The sequence below is a fragment of the Aythya ferina genome (assembly GCF_964211825.1).
Source record: "Aythya ferina genome assembly, chromosome: 5".
Lineage (NCBI taxonomy): Eukaryota > Metazoa > Chordata > Aves > Anseriformes > Anatidae > Aythya > Aythya ferina.
This window is the reverse complement of record NC_140301.1, coordinates 28,533,993-28,552,699: the sequence shown is the minus strand read 5'-3', so window position 1 is coordinate 28,552,699 and position 18,707 is coordinate 28,533,993. Positions and strand designations below refer to the sequence as shown.

The following is an 18,707-nucleotide window of genomic DNA, read 5'->3' as shown; positions in this document are numbered from 1 at the left end:
TAATATGTGTCCCCCAACACCATTGGAGTCCCCAGTAACTTAGCATGCCTTAAAATTAGTTTCAAGGTACTCTAAACAGAAACTTTAGGGCCTCTCCAGAAGATCTGGCACCCTGGAACCACAAAGTGACCAGCTCTATCAGACTCCCTCTGTCACGGGAGCACCCTGCAACTCCCTCAGATATTTAGATACTAACACTTGTGCTCTGCAAGATGGGAAAGTGATAATCTAAGTGGTGTTTCAGTCTGTATCGCAGTGCCCTAGCAGCACTGCTTTGGTTCTGAACTGTTGTTTGGCTTCTGGGAAGATTACTGACTGCTCTTTTATTTTTTTTTTCTTTTCTGTGTTTTAGACATTTACAGCATGGTGTAATTCTCACCTCCGCAAGGCTGGGACACAGATTGAGAACATAGAGGAAGATTTCAGGGATGGTCTTAAACTCATGTTACTTCTGGAAGTCATTTCAGGTGAGAGAGGTTCTGTGTGGTGCTCTTAAGCGTCCTTAGCATCTCTGTTCTGAAATCTGCCCTCCCCCTTTCTTGCAGATAAGGGACAGCAAGGGCTGTAATGCTGCCGATCTTGCTGGAATATAAGAACAGCTGTTTTCTGATTCAGAACAAATTTCTCCCTAACGAATATCTTGTCTCCAGCAGTGACCATGAATGTGCTTTTGGAATGTGCTCCAAGCCTCATGGCTTGTGCAGGCTGCCCATTGCATTCCTGCTCCTGCCTCTCGGCTTTCCTCCACCCGTCAGGAATGTGCAGCCTCCTGTGAAGGCTCAGGCAATGTCTCTTACTGCTTGGCAGGGCTGATGAAGCAGCTCTGGAAAGAGTGTGGGAATGCTGCACTGGCAAATCATCCCAAAGCCACATGACAGTGGGAATAGGATAGAAGTTTTTGGAAGAGGGGAGTCAGACCTGTAAATCTTCTTTGTCATTCAGTTTCAGCTGTGACTGAAGTTTTTCCATTCTACTTTCAATCTGAACTCAGTGCTCAGGCCTTCGGGAAAAAAAAAATCCCAATGCAAAACAAAATCCCAGAAAACAATCTGAAATAAAAACAGTGACCAAGTTAGGTCAGATATGTTTTAACTCCCTATCACAAATGTCCCACTATTTGGCAGGTATCTCCCTCAGCAGGGATTATTTCATATAAGCAATGATCCCTATTGATGAAATAAATACCTTAAGTATTGTGGGAGGCATGACAGGGGATAAGACTGCGTGTGTGAAATTGGGGTTGTGTGCTCACAGACTTTCTTCTGATGGCTTTAGAGCCAGTAACAGCAACCCTGGGATTTGCACTCCTGACCTTCTTGGTATGTTTTCCAATAAAATTGCCATGATAGAGGCACTCAGACTACCTTCTCTCTGCCCCCTCCTTTCCTAACCCTCTCCAGCTCCTGCAAAGATGCTGTCAGTATGTGTTCTTGAGAATTTATGGATGTAGAATAAAACCTCATTTTTTTGCCCACACTGGTGGTTTATAGGAATCAAAGTTCAAAATGTTATCAGAGCCCTGCAGCACGTGTTGCTCCTGCAGTGCCTGTGAGAAGCTGGCTGGCAGAGCCCAATTTTTCTTTTCTGTGTTTATCTTTTTGCTGAGCTGTTCCCTTCCAGCGGAGGGGCTTCCAGATGGGCCCTGATGGCTTGGTTTCTGATTGCTGGGCTGGAAGACAGAGGAGGGGAGCATGAACAGGGAAGGGTGGTGAGTGTGGCAGGCTGGCTGCTCAAGCAGCAGGTCTCACCTCACACCGCTTGATTTCCTCTCACCTCTCACCTGTCCTCGCCTGTTGTCCTGCTGGGAGCCCACCAGCAGGCGTGGGCATCCCCATCCTGCCATGAAGGCCAAAGCTGCCCACAGTTGCTGGCCCCACCAGTAGCCCTCGGGCTTGTAGCTTGGGAAGCAGCAGCCCAGTGGTTCCCAGCGCCGCCACATGAGGGGAACGAGTCTCCTGCTCGTGCCTTCCCTGCTGGAGAGGGCTCGCCTCTGTTCCTGCCACGGCTCCTGCTGGTCGCCTGCCAACAGGGAGAGTCTCCGGATGGCTCGTAGCTCTCCGGTTCGGCTTCTGGCCTTTCCTCTCAGCTCTTGGCTCTCTCCAGACTTTCCTCTTCCCGCATTTCGGGGGACTGCGGAGCTGCTGACAGGAATTTGGCGTGGGCAGGGCTGCTCTGCGGTGGGCTGAGCTTTTCCTCTAACCCAGCTACACCATGGGTAGTTTGATGGCTGGGGGAGCCTTCAGCCATGGAAGCACAGGGTCGGGCCGGCCAAGAGCTGTGCAGAGCCAAGTGCCACCTCCACCTGGCCCTCCGGCCTGAGACGTGCGAGGGAGGTAGCGCTGTCATCACAAGTCCTCTCCCGCTGGCCTTCGTGGTGGGTCCCATAGAAGTTGCCCTTTGAGAGACACTTTCATTTTTCACTGCATGTATTTCCTTCCCCTGACAAAGCTGTTTTAAAAATAACACCATGAGACTGAAAAAGTCCAAGCCCACGTTTAGTACTTTTCAAATGAAGTTATACAGCTCTTTTTTTTTTTCCTACCAAACAGAAGGGATGACTAATTGAAATTTTTCCTAAACAAATTTGCTGTAAACAACTTCTATGCCAACACTTCCTTGCATTGTTTGGCTTTTGAAGTGCAGCCTTGGGCTAATACAGGAGAATTGGAGAATGGAAGCGAGTCGACCATTTTATTTTCATTGTCTCAGCTGGGAGAAGTACTGAGAAATAAAGCAGCAATGCAAATAGCTGAAAGTAGAACATATTTCTAGCAGGCTTCCGTTTTAACAGTCTACATTATTAATATTGCATGGCATGGAACCATGTGAAGCTTTGCTCTGGAAATCTAAATTTGTAATAAAGTTCGGGACTGAAGGAAATAGCCAATGGGCTTGGGGACTCTTTAAGTTGACTAAAAAATGATTCTAAAACAAATATCCTACTGTGGTATTTGAGAAAGGGAAGCTGCAGTTTTGCAAACACCTTTGGCTGCTCTTGGATCATGCTGCTGGCAGAGGGAGCGATCCTGCCCTCCTCAGCCCTGGGGAGAGCAGTTCGGATGCTCTCCGTCCTGTTGGCAGCACGCATTATGCAGCCACAGGGTGAATTGGATCGGCCTGTTCCTGCTCCAGCTGAAACCTGAGCTTCTTTCTTTATTTTTCTTTTTGCAAGGGTAGTTTACAGTCACATCAGTGAAGAAAATGGTTATTTTTCAGCTGGCTCAACCTGTTTGTTGATGTTTGGCAGCATAAATCTGCTTAAGTCTATTCTGAAATGACACTTGTAAAAATGTCTTTGTGAAACTGTCACAAAAGGTGCTTCCACTTGTATTTTCAATGACTAGCATTATTCAGGTGGAAAAAGAAAGCAAAACACCATGATGTGTACTTGAGGGTCCATTAAAGTGAGAGAGATATTTTTAATCCTAGGAAGGCGGTAGTACCATAAATACATCTTTTCTACTTTAATTGTGTCATTTTGAAAGTGAATCTGGTTTTATCGTTAAGCCTGACACCAGCCTACAGTAATAATTGAAACACTTTTAAAGGATTTTCATTTCCAGACCTTTTTTCCTTTGGAGGGCATGGCTATGGTGATAATCTATTTTTCTCCCTTGTAACATTTCCTCACTCTTTTCTTAGGAAAACAAGCCATCCAGTTTTAATATGAAATAGAGTTCTTTAAAAAAGGACTTTTCTTTCTCACCCTTAAGTCTCAAGTAAAGGTTTTGGGACGGCTTGCATTGACTCAAATACTCAGGCTTGAGATAAAGCAGGAGCTCTTGGAACTGAACAGATCTGAGTAATTACTTGCCTGGACTTGCCCATTTGATCTTTTTTTAATTATTTCATAATTTCTTTTTCCAAATGCAAAACCTTCTTGCATTTTGTATGTGTATTTATATATATATAGTATATGGTATTCTGGAGCCTGTGATCTGAAACCCAGGCTGCTCTGTTTGTTTTTTGGTGAAGTCGGTCACATAAGGTGATTCCTGATGTCGTGTCTGGTTATGTTTCTATCACTGATTCCTTTGAAAAGCCCACTTGCCTGCCCAAGCTTTAATTTGCTTACCCCGAGTGGTAGGTTAGTGCTAGGAAAAGCAGGCCATGGAAGTAGTACCTAAAGCCAGTCAAGAAGGACACCACTTCATGCAGCTCTTTCAAACAAATAAGGCCCACAAAGTGCTTTTCCAAGTTCCCCAGCTTAGTTGTAGTCAGGATCCAGTGTGACTGGACTCACTCCCACCAGAGATTTACCTGCCTTAGCTCAGAGCTGGGCTGCTTCCCTTTCTCTGCCTCATAATATACATTTAAAATGCATGCCATTGTGTACAAGGCCATCACATAGAGTTAGAAATACATTGAACATTTAATGGAGAGGAATTGAGGTGATGGTTCTTACAGTTATAAAGCTGCTCACTGAAGAAATGATTTTATTTCCTGATAGTTGCAGTTGTGACCATTTGGTGCAAAGGCTAGAGAGGTACAAGGTCTGCAGCTTGGAAGGGGAAAAGGAAAGCAAGATACAAGCCCATCCTAATATTTGACAGTAAGGAGTTCCAAGAAAGAGATATTTGCTTTGTAAATTGCACATTGTAGATGCTGGAGATGAGTTCCTCACCTGTCTTCACAGGGAGGGGCAGTTAATGTCATTTCCAGGCACCATTAATTGTGGTTAATGGTACAGAGAGGTTAATTCCACTGCTGAGCTCAGTATGATTTTGAACAATTTCTATAAGGATCTTTGTACCTCTGGTACAAACCTGCTGTGGAAAGGACTCAGTGCCGACAGATTATCAGTTATGAAATTACCTGGGATGCAACAAAACTACTTCTTTATCTATTTCTTTCTGAGAGTACTTAACAGCGAATGTAGCTGTTCTGCATTCACCATCAAGAAAAGAGTTGGGGAAGCCTACCCTCTGCCTGGCTGAGCAGTGGGAGCCACCAGCATGGGAAAACACCTACCGGTGAGGAAAAGCTGCAGAGTTCTAACAATTCTTTTTCTCTTTTCTAATTAGGTGAACGTTTGGCCAAGCCTGAGAGAGGCAAAATGCGAGTACACAAAATTTCCAACGTGAACAAGGCCTTGGATTTCATTGCCAGCAAAGGAGTCAAACTAGTATCTATTGGAGCAGAAGGTAAAGCAACCAGATGATTGTCTGATTTGTCTGGGTCCAAGCTGTGCTTACCATTGCCTTTCTCTCACATCTGCATCTCAGTTCCCTTTGTGCCTCCCTAGCCCTACCATGTTTATTTCTCAATTGAAACAAAGCAGCTGTTGGTATTTAGCTTGTTGCAGAGCTTGTGGGAAAGAACCCTTATTGTTGCAGGACGTGCCATGGGTCAAAGCCAAGGGCAGTCACCAGCACAGGTCAAGGATCCCAGAGACTTCAGTCCTCAGGGCTTCCAGGCTTCTTGCACACCCTGGGACCATGGGTACTCTGGCTGGTAAGCCCATGTAGTGTTGTGCAAACAATTATGGGCAGCAGCGGGTGATGAACATGTAAATTGCACAGCAGAGAGTTGTGCAGGATTTTTGTCTTCCTAGCGAAGGTGGCAGGTGTTCTGCAGATACATAGCTCAAAACCTGGAAGGGCTTGCAGGTTAGTAAGATAGTTTGCTCTGACTTTTATAGACCTTAGTAACTTGTCATCTTGTCTGGACTGTGTTTTTGTGACATTCATTTTCCTCCGCTCTGGACCTGTGCCTATGGACTCCTATTGTCCCTGTTGCTGTGGAGACACTCCGCTTCTGTGGTATTTCTACGTTTGCCTTTACAGTGACCACGGAAAATAAGGGAGGTTTGTTATCACCATCTTACAGATGGAATACGTGGTTTCTCCACGGAAACTTGTGACAGCCAGGATATGAGCCCGTGATACAGTTCTGGATGAGTATTCATTATTCATCCTCTGGGAGGGGAGTGGGGCTGCCGGGCTGTGCTCTGCTTGTTCTTAGCCCAGGAGGTCAGAGCAGTATTGACGTGCTGTCCCTAGGTTTGGCCTCTTGGGCGTGCTCTTGTGAGCGTCTCCAAAACATGTGCTCATCCTGTGGTCCCCTAGTTCTGTGTCAGATCAGGCAGAACACCTCAACCACTGCAGGTAATTGTGTTTGCCTTACCCCAAATACCCCAGCTTAAAGATGTAACGTTAGGAAGACTTTGGAACAGTTTGCAGCTTGCATTCAGGGGCATTGCAGAAACAATTCTTTACAGTGTTTGCTATTTAAGAGCTAAATGTAAGAGATGAATGGCTTGATATAACTTGCATGCAAAACTTGCCCTCGTTTTACTCAGCTATTCCCATAGGAGCAACCTTAGGGTGTTGCTGTCCCTGAGTACTGTTTGTTTAGCGCAAGAGCAGATTTCAAGTTATTTTGTGCCCTTATTAAAATGACTAATATATCCAGCATCTGATTCACTAGTCCATATCTGTACAGGACTTTTTTATAACTAGAGGCTGGACCTGAAGCCAGAAGTCTCCTGCCTTAGGAGAAGACAGCTCCTGCTGTCATCTGGATCTTGGACAGACATATGGATTCTTCTGGGAGTCTAAAGCATGCGTCAAACCCAACTTCACTGCTCTGATCCCTTTTTCTTTTTCTTTTTATTTTTATTTTTTTTTCTGGTTCTGGTATCCTTGGCACTAGTTGGCCTTTTCCTCTCCTTCCACTGGATTTCTCTTTTTGATCTCTGCTCCTGCATCAGCTATGACTGTACCCTCACAGCACTTACAGATCATTTGCAAGTAAAAGGCTCTGTGACCAATGATCTCCAGGGCCCCTTTATTCAGTATTGACTCATAGCAGTTATCCTGCTCGGGAGTAGGCTGCGAGGTGCAGTTTTGTGGCAAGCCATGATTTAGTTCAGTCTAAATTGTGATTCTGACCTCCCCTGCCAAACCTTCCTGACTCTCCTTTGTCCTGGTGCCCATGCAACTACATGGTGAACCTATGTGGGTTTTTTTACACCACCCAAAAGACCTGGCTTTTAACAGATCATCTCAGTGCCTTTGCTTCTGACAGCCAAGAGGGATCTTTCTCAGGATGCTCAGGTGGCGTTTGATGTAGATGAAAACTAGCTGGCTGCTGAAAGTACAGGTGGTACATGGCTGTGACAGGGGATAAGAACAGAAGAGCCTGCTTTGAGACTGGCAGTGAGACAGGCTCTCGGGCCTGTGATTTGATGCAAGCTTGGGCCATGCAAGTGTGATCATGAATGCTCCCCCCCAGTCCAGCACCTGCCTGTACCCCCAGGCTGAGCCCAGGCCACTCTGGTGTGAGATGTGGGCCTGCAGCAGGGCTTCTACCCAGGCTGTCTAAGCTGGGGACACGGTAAATTGCACATCAGCTGCAAAAATGGACCTTTGCTTTGAACAGGATAGCAGTAGCTCTGTCCATTGAAGGGGTTATATGCCTTCCTGGGCAAGAATTTTAAGGTCATACATTGAGACTTTCAGACATCACGCCACAGCAAAGTAGGAAATCAAAGCCAATGAGGCAGTCATAACACTGCGCCAAGAAAATGAGCTGTAAATGCCTCAGGCAGGCGGGACTGATCTGGAAAGTTTTCCAGGTGGCTTTTCTACCATAAGGGAAAAATACAGTTCAGTAGCAATTTGGGTGTACTCGCTAGGGCAGCACCTTCTCACCTCGAGGGGGCTTGCTCCAGCTCTGGGTATCCACCAGGCAGCAGTCTTGTGTGACAGGTCTGCAGCCCATGTATACATTAGTAGGTCTGCAGTTCCCTTTATAAATTAGACAAAAGGCATTGGGCATTAATGTCCTGTTGTGGTTGATCTTCTTTTGGAGTGTGGTTGAAAAATAAGTTCCAGAAAGAATCTAAGAATCTCAGTGGGAGACTCTCAGGTCAACTAGCTTAAGCCTTGTGAAACCTTGCGCTCAACCAGAGTTAAAGCGTTAAAGCAAGCAAAACGTTTCCATGACATTTCTCTAGCATTCATCAAATGAAGGTCCCTCTGTGCTGCTTAGAAGCCAGGCTTTGCAGCTTTGTCCCAGTGGATGCGAACTAGAATGGAAGAGGGCTTCCCATACAAAGTATGTGTGTGGGACACATTCCATGTCCACGTTAAATGGAGGGTGAGCTAAGCAAAAAGAATAAGCGATGAGGATTAAGAGCAGCTTTTTACAGCCGTATCTGACGTTAACAATCCAAGATGATTCTAAACATCTTTGTTTAGCTGGTCTATTGGATTGAAGCAGTTGTGGTAATACAATGGATCTGTGTAAACCTGGATCAAGAAACGGTCTAGCCAGCTGCAGCTTCCAAATAGTTCTTCATCTGCTTCTACATCTCTCTCTCTTCTGACATCTCAGGAGCTTTCTTTTGCTGTAATAGATTCCATACTAGGGTCAAGTGCTCCAGGGATTTAACAGATTGAATAGGTCAAGTATTTGTCCCCAAGACTTTTTTATTTGCACCTCTAATCTGCATAGAAAGTAATCACTGTCTTAGACAGATGTAGCTCAGTTCAACATGAAGATAACTTTGGATGGACTGATCCCTCTTCTCACCTGTATAAGCGAAAGGAGAAAAAATGCATAAAGATTTCAGTGACTGTAGAAGTCACAGCTGAGCAAAACACTGAACCACCAAGCAGAGCAAGCATGCATCTGACAGCAGAAAGAGGCAAAAAATACGGTCTCTCCATGTCAGTGAGTGACACACAGCATTATATTTGCCCCCTGCCTGCTCACAATTAGGAAGCTTAAATGTATGCATACCCTCATCATCAATGCCAGCAATCTGTCTTAAATCTGGCTGGAGCTTCCCCAGCAACGTGCTTTGTGCAGACAGAGTCGTGGAAGCTTGTCCTGCTGTACCTGCCATGTTGTTAGGATAAAAAAAAAAAAAAGAGCATCCTTTATTTTACGTCACCTTGTCTTTAATTCCCAAACCTAACACCATCCTGCCAGTTGCTCCTCCTCTGCAACTGCTTTGCTTCATGGGGTAGCCAGGTACAGTTATGGACAACTCAGAAATCACTGGGGTGCACAACGGTTTCTGCTTCTAACTACCCAGGTCAGAGGTAGAAAAGTAAGCTTGGTCCTTTTTGTATTTTTCAAAATGAGTTTTTGAATTCAAAATTGCCATTTTAAAAGCCACATCTATGTAGCAAGCCAGTCTTACTCCTAAGGACTGAATATTTGTCAAGCCTTTAATTGGCTGTCAAACAATTGGATGAGGGTACTGTAATTTTTACATATTTTGTTTGTGGTATTTGGTACAATAATAGGAGCTGGGTGGAAGCATAGTCACTGGTGCAGGAAATTTCCTTCCAGTGGCTGCAGACACCTCGTCAGCTTTAGCCAGCAACGATCCACCCCCAGGCTGAATGTAAATCACATTAATAGCATGTACTTGCTGCTGCTGCTCAGACCACAGCTGCTGCTGGTGGAGAAAATGCAGAGAACGTTTGCAGAGGTCCTGCCTAGGAGGGGCACTGAGAAAGCACAGTTGGGCAGAAGATGCAGCTTGGCTATTGGCCTTTTATTCCATACCACTCTCACATTATCGTGTGTTGCTTATATCAGAGGGAACAAACATAGCTATTTAAACAAGCATTAGGCTGTTCCAGCTTTGTAGTGCTATGTTCAACTTTTTAACAATTTCTGTGGAGCCTCTTTCCTGTCATCACCAGGAAGCAGAAGGCTTCATGCAAACGTGATTTTTACTTTTGCTTCTTGGCCATATTCCACTGTACTAGAAAGAGACTGGCACCAGCTGAAGGGCACTGAAGGAATTCTAAGGGAAAAGGAGGTTGTGATCAGGGAATGCAGAGATGGAAAAGTGAGTGAGTTAGGGCCAAAGAGCATATGGCTCTTTCTGAACAAGCTGGTGGCTTTTGTAACCAGGTTTCCAGGAGAACTTTTTTTGCTCTAGAAATTAAAAATGCTTGCCTGCTTCTAACAAAGGATAGCAGTTTCGTCAACTCTATTTAAAAGAAGTAGAAAAAAAAAGGAAGGCAAGGACTGGGGATGGTATGGTAGATTAAATCTGCATCCCAGGATGGATCACTCACTAATCTCATTGACATCAGTATCTGCTTGGTAGGTGGTGAGTTTTCTCTTTGTCAAGAAAAAATAAAGTGATTTGTAGAGATGAAGTGGTGGAAATATTTTGGGCTTCTTCCAGAGCAGCTTTGATTTGGAGCAGTGCCAAGGAAGAATCTGACATGGGAGCAGGGAGCAGACATCTTCCTTTTAAATTGAATATGGCAAAGAGGAGAACTGGGGGAGAAAGGATACTTTCCACCTTAACTCCACCAGCTAACTTTATAAAAAGGGGAATTTGAGAACGTGACTAGAGCATAGTACTGAGTTCTAATGCCACATTAGCAACTTAACACCATCTGGTTTTATGTAGTATCTTGACCTTTATTTCCAATTAAAATCCATGGAACAGTAATATTAATTACCTGTTTCAGCTCACTGATTGATTTATTAGTGTTCATAAACCATTTCCAACATTAAAGTATTGCCATCAGATTTTAATCTAGTCCATTAGAATAAAGAGCTAAATTTATTTTCAGATCTTAAGTATACCCTAGGGTCCTTCTGCCAACTGCTGTGGTTTTTACAGGCATTGCTTTTTTTGTGGTGGTTTTTTTTTTTTTTTTTTTTTTTCTTTTTTTCTTTTTCTTTTTTCTTTTTTCTTTTTAAATCACCACAAAGATCTATCACATGAACAAAGCAGGTTGAAAACATGGATGTTTTCTTTAATGTTTCAGCTATAGTATCTCAGGTATCCTTAACAATAAAAAGGAGTTAACAAAAAAAAGGATTTTCCTTTGCATTGGTTGCAGTGCTTCACAGGAGGATGGAAAATGCAAATTGATAAAACTGTCAGCAGGAAAAACAGTCCTTTTCATGACAGAAACAATAACCATAGTTCTTTTGTAATGCAATGAAAAGTTTGTTGGCTATTTAATTCTGAGCAAACTGATGTCCCCCTCAAGCTGTAAGTGCAGAAGGGAGTGGACACAGGTGTGCTGGAGCAGAATAAGCTGGTGCGTCTAGTTTTATATCTTTTCAACTTGTAAATTCCTAATGCAGATGTATGACAAAGCACAGCAGAGGTTATCCTTCTAGTTTGCACTTGAAGTGGCACCACAAGTACCACTGAATCACAAGCCAGGCAGCTGGGTTGGATGGAGAGGGTTTTTGAAGCAGTATGTTTGGGCTACAGGTTACTTGTCTGTTGGTTTTGAAGGCAGGGAGGTTCACATTTTGATAATATCTCATAGGTGGAAAATCTTTTTTTAACAGCTTAAACAGAAAATTCCCAATATTGTTACTTTTGCGACAGAATCCAGGTGGGTGGCAGTTGCCTGTACTGCAGATTTCTCCTTGCCCCAGAGCACGAGGTGTTTCTGCAGGGCAGCTTTGTGGAAGCAGTGACATGTAGGTGTCTATGGTTGCAGAAGAATGGTTTCTGGCAATGTGGTTAGGACTTGAGTTGTTCTAGCCCAAACAGTAGGTTAATTCGAACCCTTTCTTACTGAAAATACCTCTGTAACTTGTCAGTTATTTGTGAAACATCCTTCTGCCGTTCAGGAAACCACCAGAGAATGACTAGAAAAAACAGATAGGCTATTTTCACCATCCAAAAAAAAATGAAGGCTGTAAAATTCATAACCTGAATATGTAGTCCGTGCAGAATTTTTGCAGATGCTGAGGATCAGCGTTTGAGACCCATCTGCTTGCAATTTGGCCTGTTCGGTGCTCTTCTGCACGCAGTGGAAACCCCTTCCTGGTCTAGCATCTTCCCAGCGCCTCCCCCCAGAATCTACATCCCTCGTCCCAAACAGACCATACGTCACATGTGCAAGTGGTTGCTTTCTAAAACCTCCCAGTTGTTGACCCTTGCTGATTTATATTGCAGAGTCCAGTGAGCAATAAAGCACAATCTGCTTGACATCTTAGTTTATGTTATGCTCTGCTCAAGCTGATCAGCATGAGTCTTTGCTTCCTCTTCAAGCATGATGCATGTACTTTGAGGAATGCTCTTTTGTGTCTTTTGGCAATTACATGGCTGAAGGAATTGCTACGCAGGCAGTCTGGGGCATTTAGGCTTGTTTGAAATTAAAATGTTGATGTTTCTTGGTTTTCTTGGTTTTATTGTGTTCACACTACACAACCAGCTGCCAGAACTCATGTGCATTGGGAAGTCTCCCTGGTTATTCTGGTATAATTTCCCTGGAGCAGTTACATAGGTGTGACTTGTAGTAGGTATACTAGAGTAAGACAGGAAGGCTTTACTTTTTCCCAGTTTGGGTAATAAGGTTTATGAGTGATAGAAATTAAACTTGAACAGTGTGGTTTTAGGTCCCTGCGGTGAATTACACTGATCTATATTGGTCCTTGTTCCTGTGTCACTATCTGTTTTTCTCTCAGTGGTATAATGCAAGAGAACCACTGTAATTAGTGGGAACTACTGTGCAAGACTGTGCTGCACCAGCAGAGCATCTGGAGAGACAGAGAACTGTTTTTAGCTGGAATTACAGTTTCCCCCATCTGCAAAATGGAGGGCTTCCTGATGTGCCTGTTTTATTGGGATTTGCACTTGCGACTTGATGTCTTCTAATCCTTCTCTTTCTCCTTTTTTTTTTTCTCCCTAGAAATTGTGGATGGCAACGTTAAAATGACTCTTGGAATGATCTGGACCATCATTCTTCGTTTTGCCATTCAGGATATCTCAGTTGAAGGTAAATCTCAGTTCTTTCAAGCCATGGTTGAGCAGCAAACAAATGGAGTGGCCACGTGGCTTTGCCACTTAAAAGGCCCAGAATGTGCTTGTAGATGAGTCACTGGAAGATCCCAGAGAGCTACCATTCCTAAGCTGCCCTATGGTCTTGTTGACTTTTCTGTCAGGATTTGGATATGCTGAGAAGTCTTTTCACCTCACCTTCTTGTAAGAGAATTTGAGAACAGCTCAAAAAGATGGCTAAGCAGGAAAGTCAACTTTGATGTTGGAATCTATTGTATTTCTTGCAGGCTGATTCAATAGCACTGAAAATGAACATTTCTTCTGCAAGTCCTACAAAGATCTCCTCTCTAATCTCAAAATGCCATCTTTTTATTACAGAACCTCTTTAAGAAAATAACAATATCAAAATCATTCCAGTACACTATTCAAACAAGGAATTTTATGACAAAGGAAGTTAAATAAAGTGCAGTTCAGTGCTGCCTCTACTAAAGAGGAGTTGGTCATGTTTTTCTAATGTGCTCCAGAGACTATTGCTTTCTGCGGAAGTGGGTTAATTGGCGTGCATTCTTTCTTTCTTTAGAGACATCTGCTAAAGAAGGACTTTTGTTATGGTGTCAGAGGAAGACAGCCCCCTACAAAAATGTTAACATCCAAAACTTCCATATCAGGTGAGTCACAGGCTAGAATTTAGCTTTACAATCCATGTTATTTTGAGATGTCTTTATGCTATATTTAAAAATTTTCCTGACACATCTACATTTCCATCGGAAACTATGTTACATGGTGGCATAGTCCAGAGAGGCACATAGGAAATTAAAGGCAGAGGTTATAAGAGGATATGAGTACCTACATCCCAATTCTTCATTCTGGTTACAATTGCTGCTTTTGAGAAGTTGGAGAACTTTTCATGGAGCATGAGGTCCTCTGAGAGCAGCATATATGACAAAGGATAAGCAAGACCCCTTCCACTCTCTGAAAACTCAGAATACCTTAGAAGAAATGAATTAAGGGCTTTTTAAACCCGTATTTCACCAGAAACTTCGTTGGATTGCAGAGTTAGGATGGGATGAAAGGTTTTCTTGCTCTGCTTTTAATATTTGTAAACTGACAGGTGCTTTACTGAAGATTCTGTGTAATAGTGCTTTTACAGCACATCTCAGAAAACTGTATGAACCTTATAAATGTAAAATATTTATTTATTTTTTCTGTGAGAGAGCTGAAGATCTGTCCATGTTAACCAGTACTGTAGTGGACCTAGCTATGGGCTTTTCTTAAGAATGAGTGCAGAAGTGCCTCTCAGAAAATCAAGTGCATCAGTGCTTCACGTCCCAGATTAGTTGATGAAGTGTTTAGATTTGATAAATTGTAGGAAACGATTATGCTAATTGGAATGAGGAATTCTGGTTCCAGTTCTGCTCGTACGTCCAGAGCAGTCTGGGAAGTGAAGCATTGGCTTATTTAATGCTGGTTATAGCCACCAACAGTCATTCCCTTCCTCCTCAATCTGTCTCTTCCCTAAGGCATGCACATGTATATACACCTTTTTTCAACCCTGAGCTCTGCACCTGTTCTTGCATGCTCCCCAGGACAGTAAAAATTCAGCACAGAGAACTGGTGTAAAGGAGGTGGCAATTCAAAGGGCAAGTCCTAGTTGCAGTGTATTTTTTTTAGGGCTTGGAAGGAATCCTTCCCAGCACTTACAGAGGCACTGCTGGTTAGAAACTAAATTCTCATTAATCCTCCTCCTGTTTTGGTGCCTTCTCTCATGCTCATGTCCTCACTGTATCTCTCCCTGGCTGAACACTGTTTATTGTGCTCTCTTACAGTTGGAAGGATGGCCTTGGTTTCTGCGCTTTAATTCACAGACACCGTCCAGAGCTCATCGACTATGGGAAGCTACGAAAGGTACAACTCAATCTGCTTGTCATACCAAATGCTTGGGTCCATGGAGTTAAAGAGGGAGAAGAATTAGCTTGATAAACAGATAACTGGACAACTTCAACACAAGCTGGCAGTTGCAGGACGAGGGGGAAGGAAGGAGGGGATGAATCAGTACATTCAGGCTTTTTAGTGAAGCGTGAACTTAATGAGCTGCCTGCTTGACTTTCCTTGCTTTCAGACTGCCTTATATGAGCCGCACGTGCCCCAGTCCCAGCTAATGAGCAAAAACTGGCAAATTCAGTAGCACCAAATGTAAGGCTAATTCTGTACTAATGTCACAGACTAGTGAGTCAGATCAGACTTAACATTTCTGGGAAGAGCTGGATGGAAACCGGTTACCTGGTAATCAAGTGTAAAAGCTCAAGTGAGGTGGGTGTTGTGCCCCAACTGGATGCTTGCCACATGCTTCCAGCTCAGCACTGAGCCATCTGCATACTGGACGTCTCCTAGCATGTAGATGTCAAATACCAGAAAAGTATTTGCCATAACACTTCAGTTTTACTTTAAAAATTGCCACTGGCAACATGGCATCTAGCTGCTCCAAAGTGCCTCCTGTGTGTCTTGGAAACAAGACTGCTACTGGAATGATGAGAGAGAGTGATCAGCCCTTTGTGTTGCCAGCATTGTTCTGACCCAGCCAGGTGACAGAAGAGCAAGCTGGATTCGCATCCTACTTGCATTCCCACCGCCTGCTTAGATCCTGTTTACCTATAGCTGTGTATACAACCAGAGTGAAATGTCATCAAGAGCATTATTTGTGTACTGTTACTGGGGCTAATATATTAAAAGTTCGACCATCTGATCTCATGGGCTGGCTGTTAGAAAGATGCTAGCTAGAAAAATAAGCGTAGAATCCCATCACTAATAGATCTGGGCTCTTGAATTACTGTGCAAATGGACAATATGTAAATGAGTTAATCAAATTAGCTGCTTCCTTGAGGCAATGACTCGTACAATGTCTGATCTGCTTTTCAGTAACCTTTTAGATCTTTACTGTCTTGCAGAGCAGTCAATTATATTATCTGATCAGTTTTAGTGTCTGGAGTCAGCATATGATGAATAAACAGTGGGGATAGACTCTACCTGTTTACATAAACAGCAGCAATAAAAAATGGAATTACTGGAGCTAGCTACATTTTCAGTGTCTGATCTTGGGAAAATAAAAGCAGCTAAACCCAACAGGGTAAATGCTACAATGCTCTCCATTACCAACAAAGTCCTAAGCCAAGCTCAAACAAAACTCAAGTAAGGGAAAGAAAATGAAAGTTATTTGGTCACTTTGCCTGCAGGCCTTATAAGGTGAAGGAGAGGGTGATTGTTCTAGCCAAAATCAATATTAATGGGAAGGAATTTGTCCTCCTTGGAGCATGGTTAAAGGCAACCAGCTCCTTTTGTGTTCCCCTTGACTTTTGATCACATCCTTCATCAGGTTCCCTCTGCTTTTCTGCAGTCTTCTGACCCTTACTGTATCATTTTTATTTTTATTCTGCCTTGATTGCTTTAAAGGCATGAGATTAAATGCATGTTTGATAACTCTACAGAACTAAAGTCTTGAGCAAATAGGTGGGAAGAGCGTAGCTCACAGCCTAGCCTTTAGCTCTGATTGCAGTTGATGTGTGCTGAAGTTGCCTTTTTTACACTAGATCTTTCAAACCCATCTGTATAATGTACAAACATGGCACCTTCCTAAATACAGTATTTACCTGCACAATTTCTGCACCCTTCTCCTCAAAACCAGGCAAACAAACAAACCCCAGCATTTTGTATCTGTCCTGGCTCTGCAGGGGATTTATGTTGCAGGGAAAGATATGAGGAGGGCTGCTGAGATCAGCTATTGCAGCAGAGGATTGGGTAAAGGTCCACCTCCAGGTATCTTCCATCCCTAGGGACTGATTAGCTCACACACCTCACCTGTGTGTGCCTTTGGTGATGTGTGTTTGTATACACACAAGCACACAAATATATGAGAGAGAGAAGTGAACTTCAGCAGTCCAAGATGATAAGAAGTCTGCACTGTACCTCCTGTTTGAGCAGCATTCTCATGCAGTTTTAGTGTTTTCTGTTCCTTTGTAAAGGCTGTGTCTGTGCTACATATTGTGTGTTGGCAGTGTATGGTAGCAAAAGGTAGCTGGTGTAGCTGTGTGTCTGCTTCCCAAAAAGTTAGAAAGTTCTTTTATCAGCATGGTTGTTCTTGGTTCCTAGCTCTTTTTTTCTTTAGCTGTAGTAGTAGAGTGAGCACAATTATTTCCTGCTGACATGCAGTGCCTAACTGAAGGTGCTTGTATTGACCAGGCCCTGAAATGAAAGATTCAGGTCAACACAGTTTGGTGTCAGTAATTCCCTGACACCACAATAACTTATTTGATTAGATGGCTTTTATTCAGTGCAGGTCTGCCTGCTATTGTTCTGGTCAATGTAGGTAAGATCTTCAGCTCATGGTCTGCACATGAGGGACAAGAAGATGGGGCTTCCCATGGGGCTTGCCTTTTACCCCCATCCAGAGCTGAATTGTGAACCAAATCTAAGATATTTTCATCCAGTACAGTTTGATAGCTCAAACGCCCCCACATGTACTGCAGTCCATACAGAAGTGTCATCTGTGTGCTGCTGTTGGAGGCATTTCTTACAGATATTCCTGAAAATATGAATTGTACTAATTGGATTTTTTTTCCCGGTGTCTTCAACTCTGGCAGATGTAGGAAGTGCTTGCTCTCTGTTGATTTTCCTCCATCCCCTTTCCTGATTGCTAGTTAATAGAAGATTTTTTCATGTCACACTGCAATAATTGCCATGGCAACCTTGTGTGCTGCAAGGGCTTGGGACTAGCTGGAGGAGGAGAGATGACTCCCTGTGTGAGTTAGATGACTCCCTGTGTGGTGGAAAAGGAGGAGCTGTGGTCGTCTTTAGACAGCAAAAACAGAGAACGTGCCAGGTAGGCATCTGTTTAGAGCAGGTGTACTGTCTGCCACTGTTAAAACAACATTATTCTTACGTGGAAAAAAACGATAGCTTTCCTGGGGGTTGGCCCCACCAGAGCTCCCAAGTTACTGCTTTTCTTAGGTGTCTCTATTTCTGTGCTCATGTAAGCAGGCTGGGGACTAAGGCGCCTCTGGAGACCCTCATCTCAGTCAGTGCTGCTCTGGGGTGTGTGTCTGAGCCGTGGAGGGAAGGGACAAGTCACTGGGCTCTTGTTTGCCCTGCTGCCTTTGGGCCCCTGAAGCATGCCTGCACCTGTGGTGCTGGAGTGCTGCTTTGCGAGGCCTGGAGCCGCCAGGGCAGGGCAGTCTTCACTTGCTTTACCCTTTTCATGAGGAGTCAAATGAAGTGAGGAATTTGAAGTAATGATTAGCTGGTGTACTAGGGGCTGGAACTGAAAGCAGTGGTGTCTGGAGGAATTTCCAGAGGCTCAAGGCCCTGTTATGGTCTGGGGGAGGCCGCCAGGGAACCCTCTGCCTTGCAACCAAGAAGCACCACCTCTGTGATAAGCAGCTCTGCTGTCCGTGAGGGGTGAAGCTTTTCCCACAGGGAAAAGGGCCTTGCTCGGGTTTAGCTCTCTGTAAATCTCCAGGCTAGTCTTGGGCTCAGACAGCTTGCTTTCAGTAGTGTTATCTTTAGCTTCATTCCCCAAGGGACAATGTGATCACACATCCTTGTTACACATGAAATAGAAGTCGGCTGGCTTCATCTAGGTGAGCCTTCGGTTTCCCACACATTAAGACTTCCAGCCCTTCCTTTGGGAGTGCCCAAGACCAGTAAGTTTTCCCATCAGGAAACCTCTCCCAGCTTGCAGCTTAGAATTCTTTTTAACCTTTGGCAACATCGCCCCTGGTGTTGTTACTCGCAGACTGATAGGGAAGCTATCTGCAACGAGTTTGCACCTCCCTTTCCTCCAGGAGAGGCTGACCGCTCCTCCGGCAGCTCTGGCAGACGGGGCTGAGCTGAGGAAGGGTCTGGGTTAATAATACTAATACTAGGCTCTCTCTCGGGGCAGGGGGTATTAGTGATGTCGTGGTATTCCTGGTCAGCATGGGTT

The 18,707-nt window shown here is 44.0% G+C and overlaps 1 protein-coding gene across 6 annotated transcripts in view; it reads left to right on the top strand.

The window, feature by feature from the left end:
* ACTN1 (actinin alpha 1) overlaps positions 1–18,707 on the top strand; it is an 85,349-nt gene that overhangs the window by 37,769 nt on the left and 28,873 nt on the right. For all 6 annotated transcript variants that reach the window (XM_084519486.1, XM_084519484.1, XM_084519489.1 and 3 more), the window contains exons 2-6: positions 353–467; positions 5,025–5,144; positions 12,645–12,731; positions 13,314–13,401; positions 14,560–14,638. In XM_084519486.1, coding sequence (XP_084375612.1) covers positions 353–467; positions 5,025–5,144; positions 12,645–12,731; positions 13,314–13,401; positions 14,560–14,638 — 489 coding nt within the window. The remainder of the gene's footprint in view (positions 1–352; positions 468–5,024; positions 5,145–12,644; positions 12,732–13,313; positions 13,402–14,559; positions 14,639–18,707) is intronic.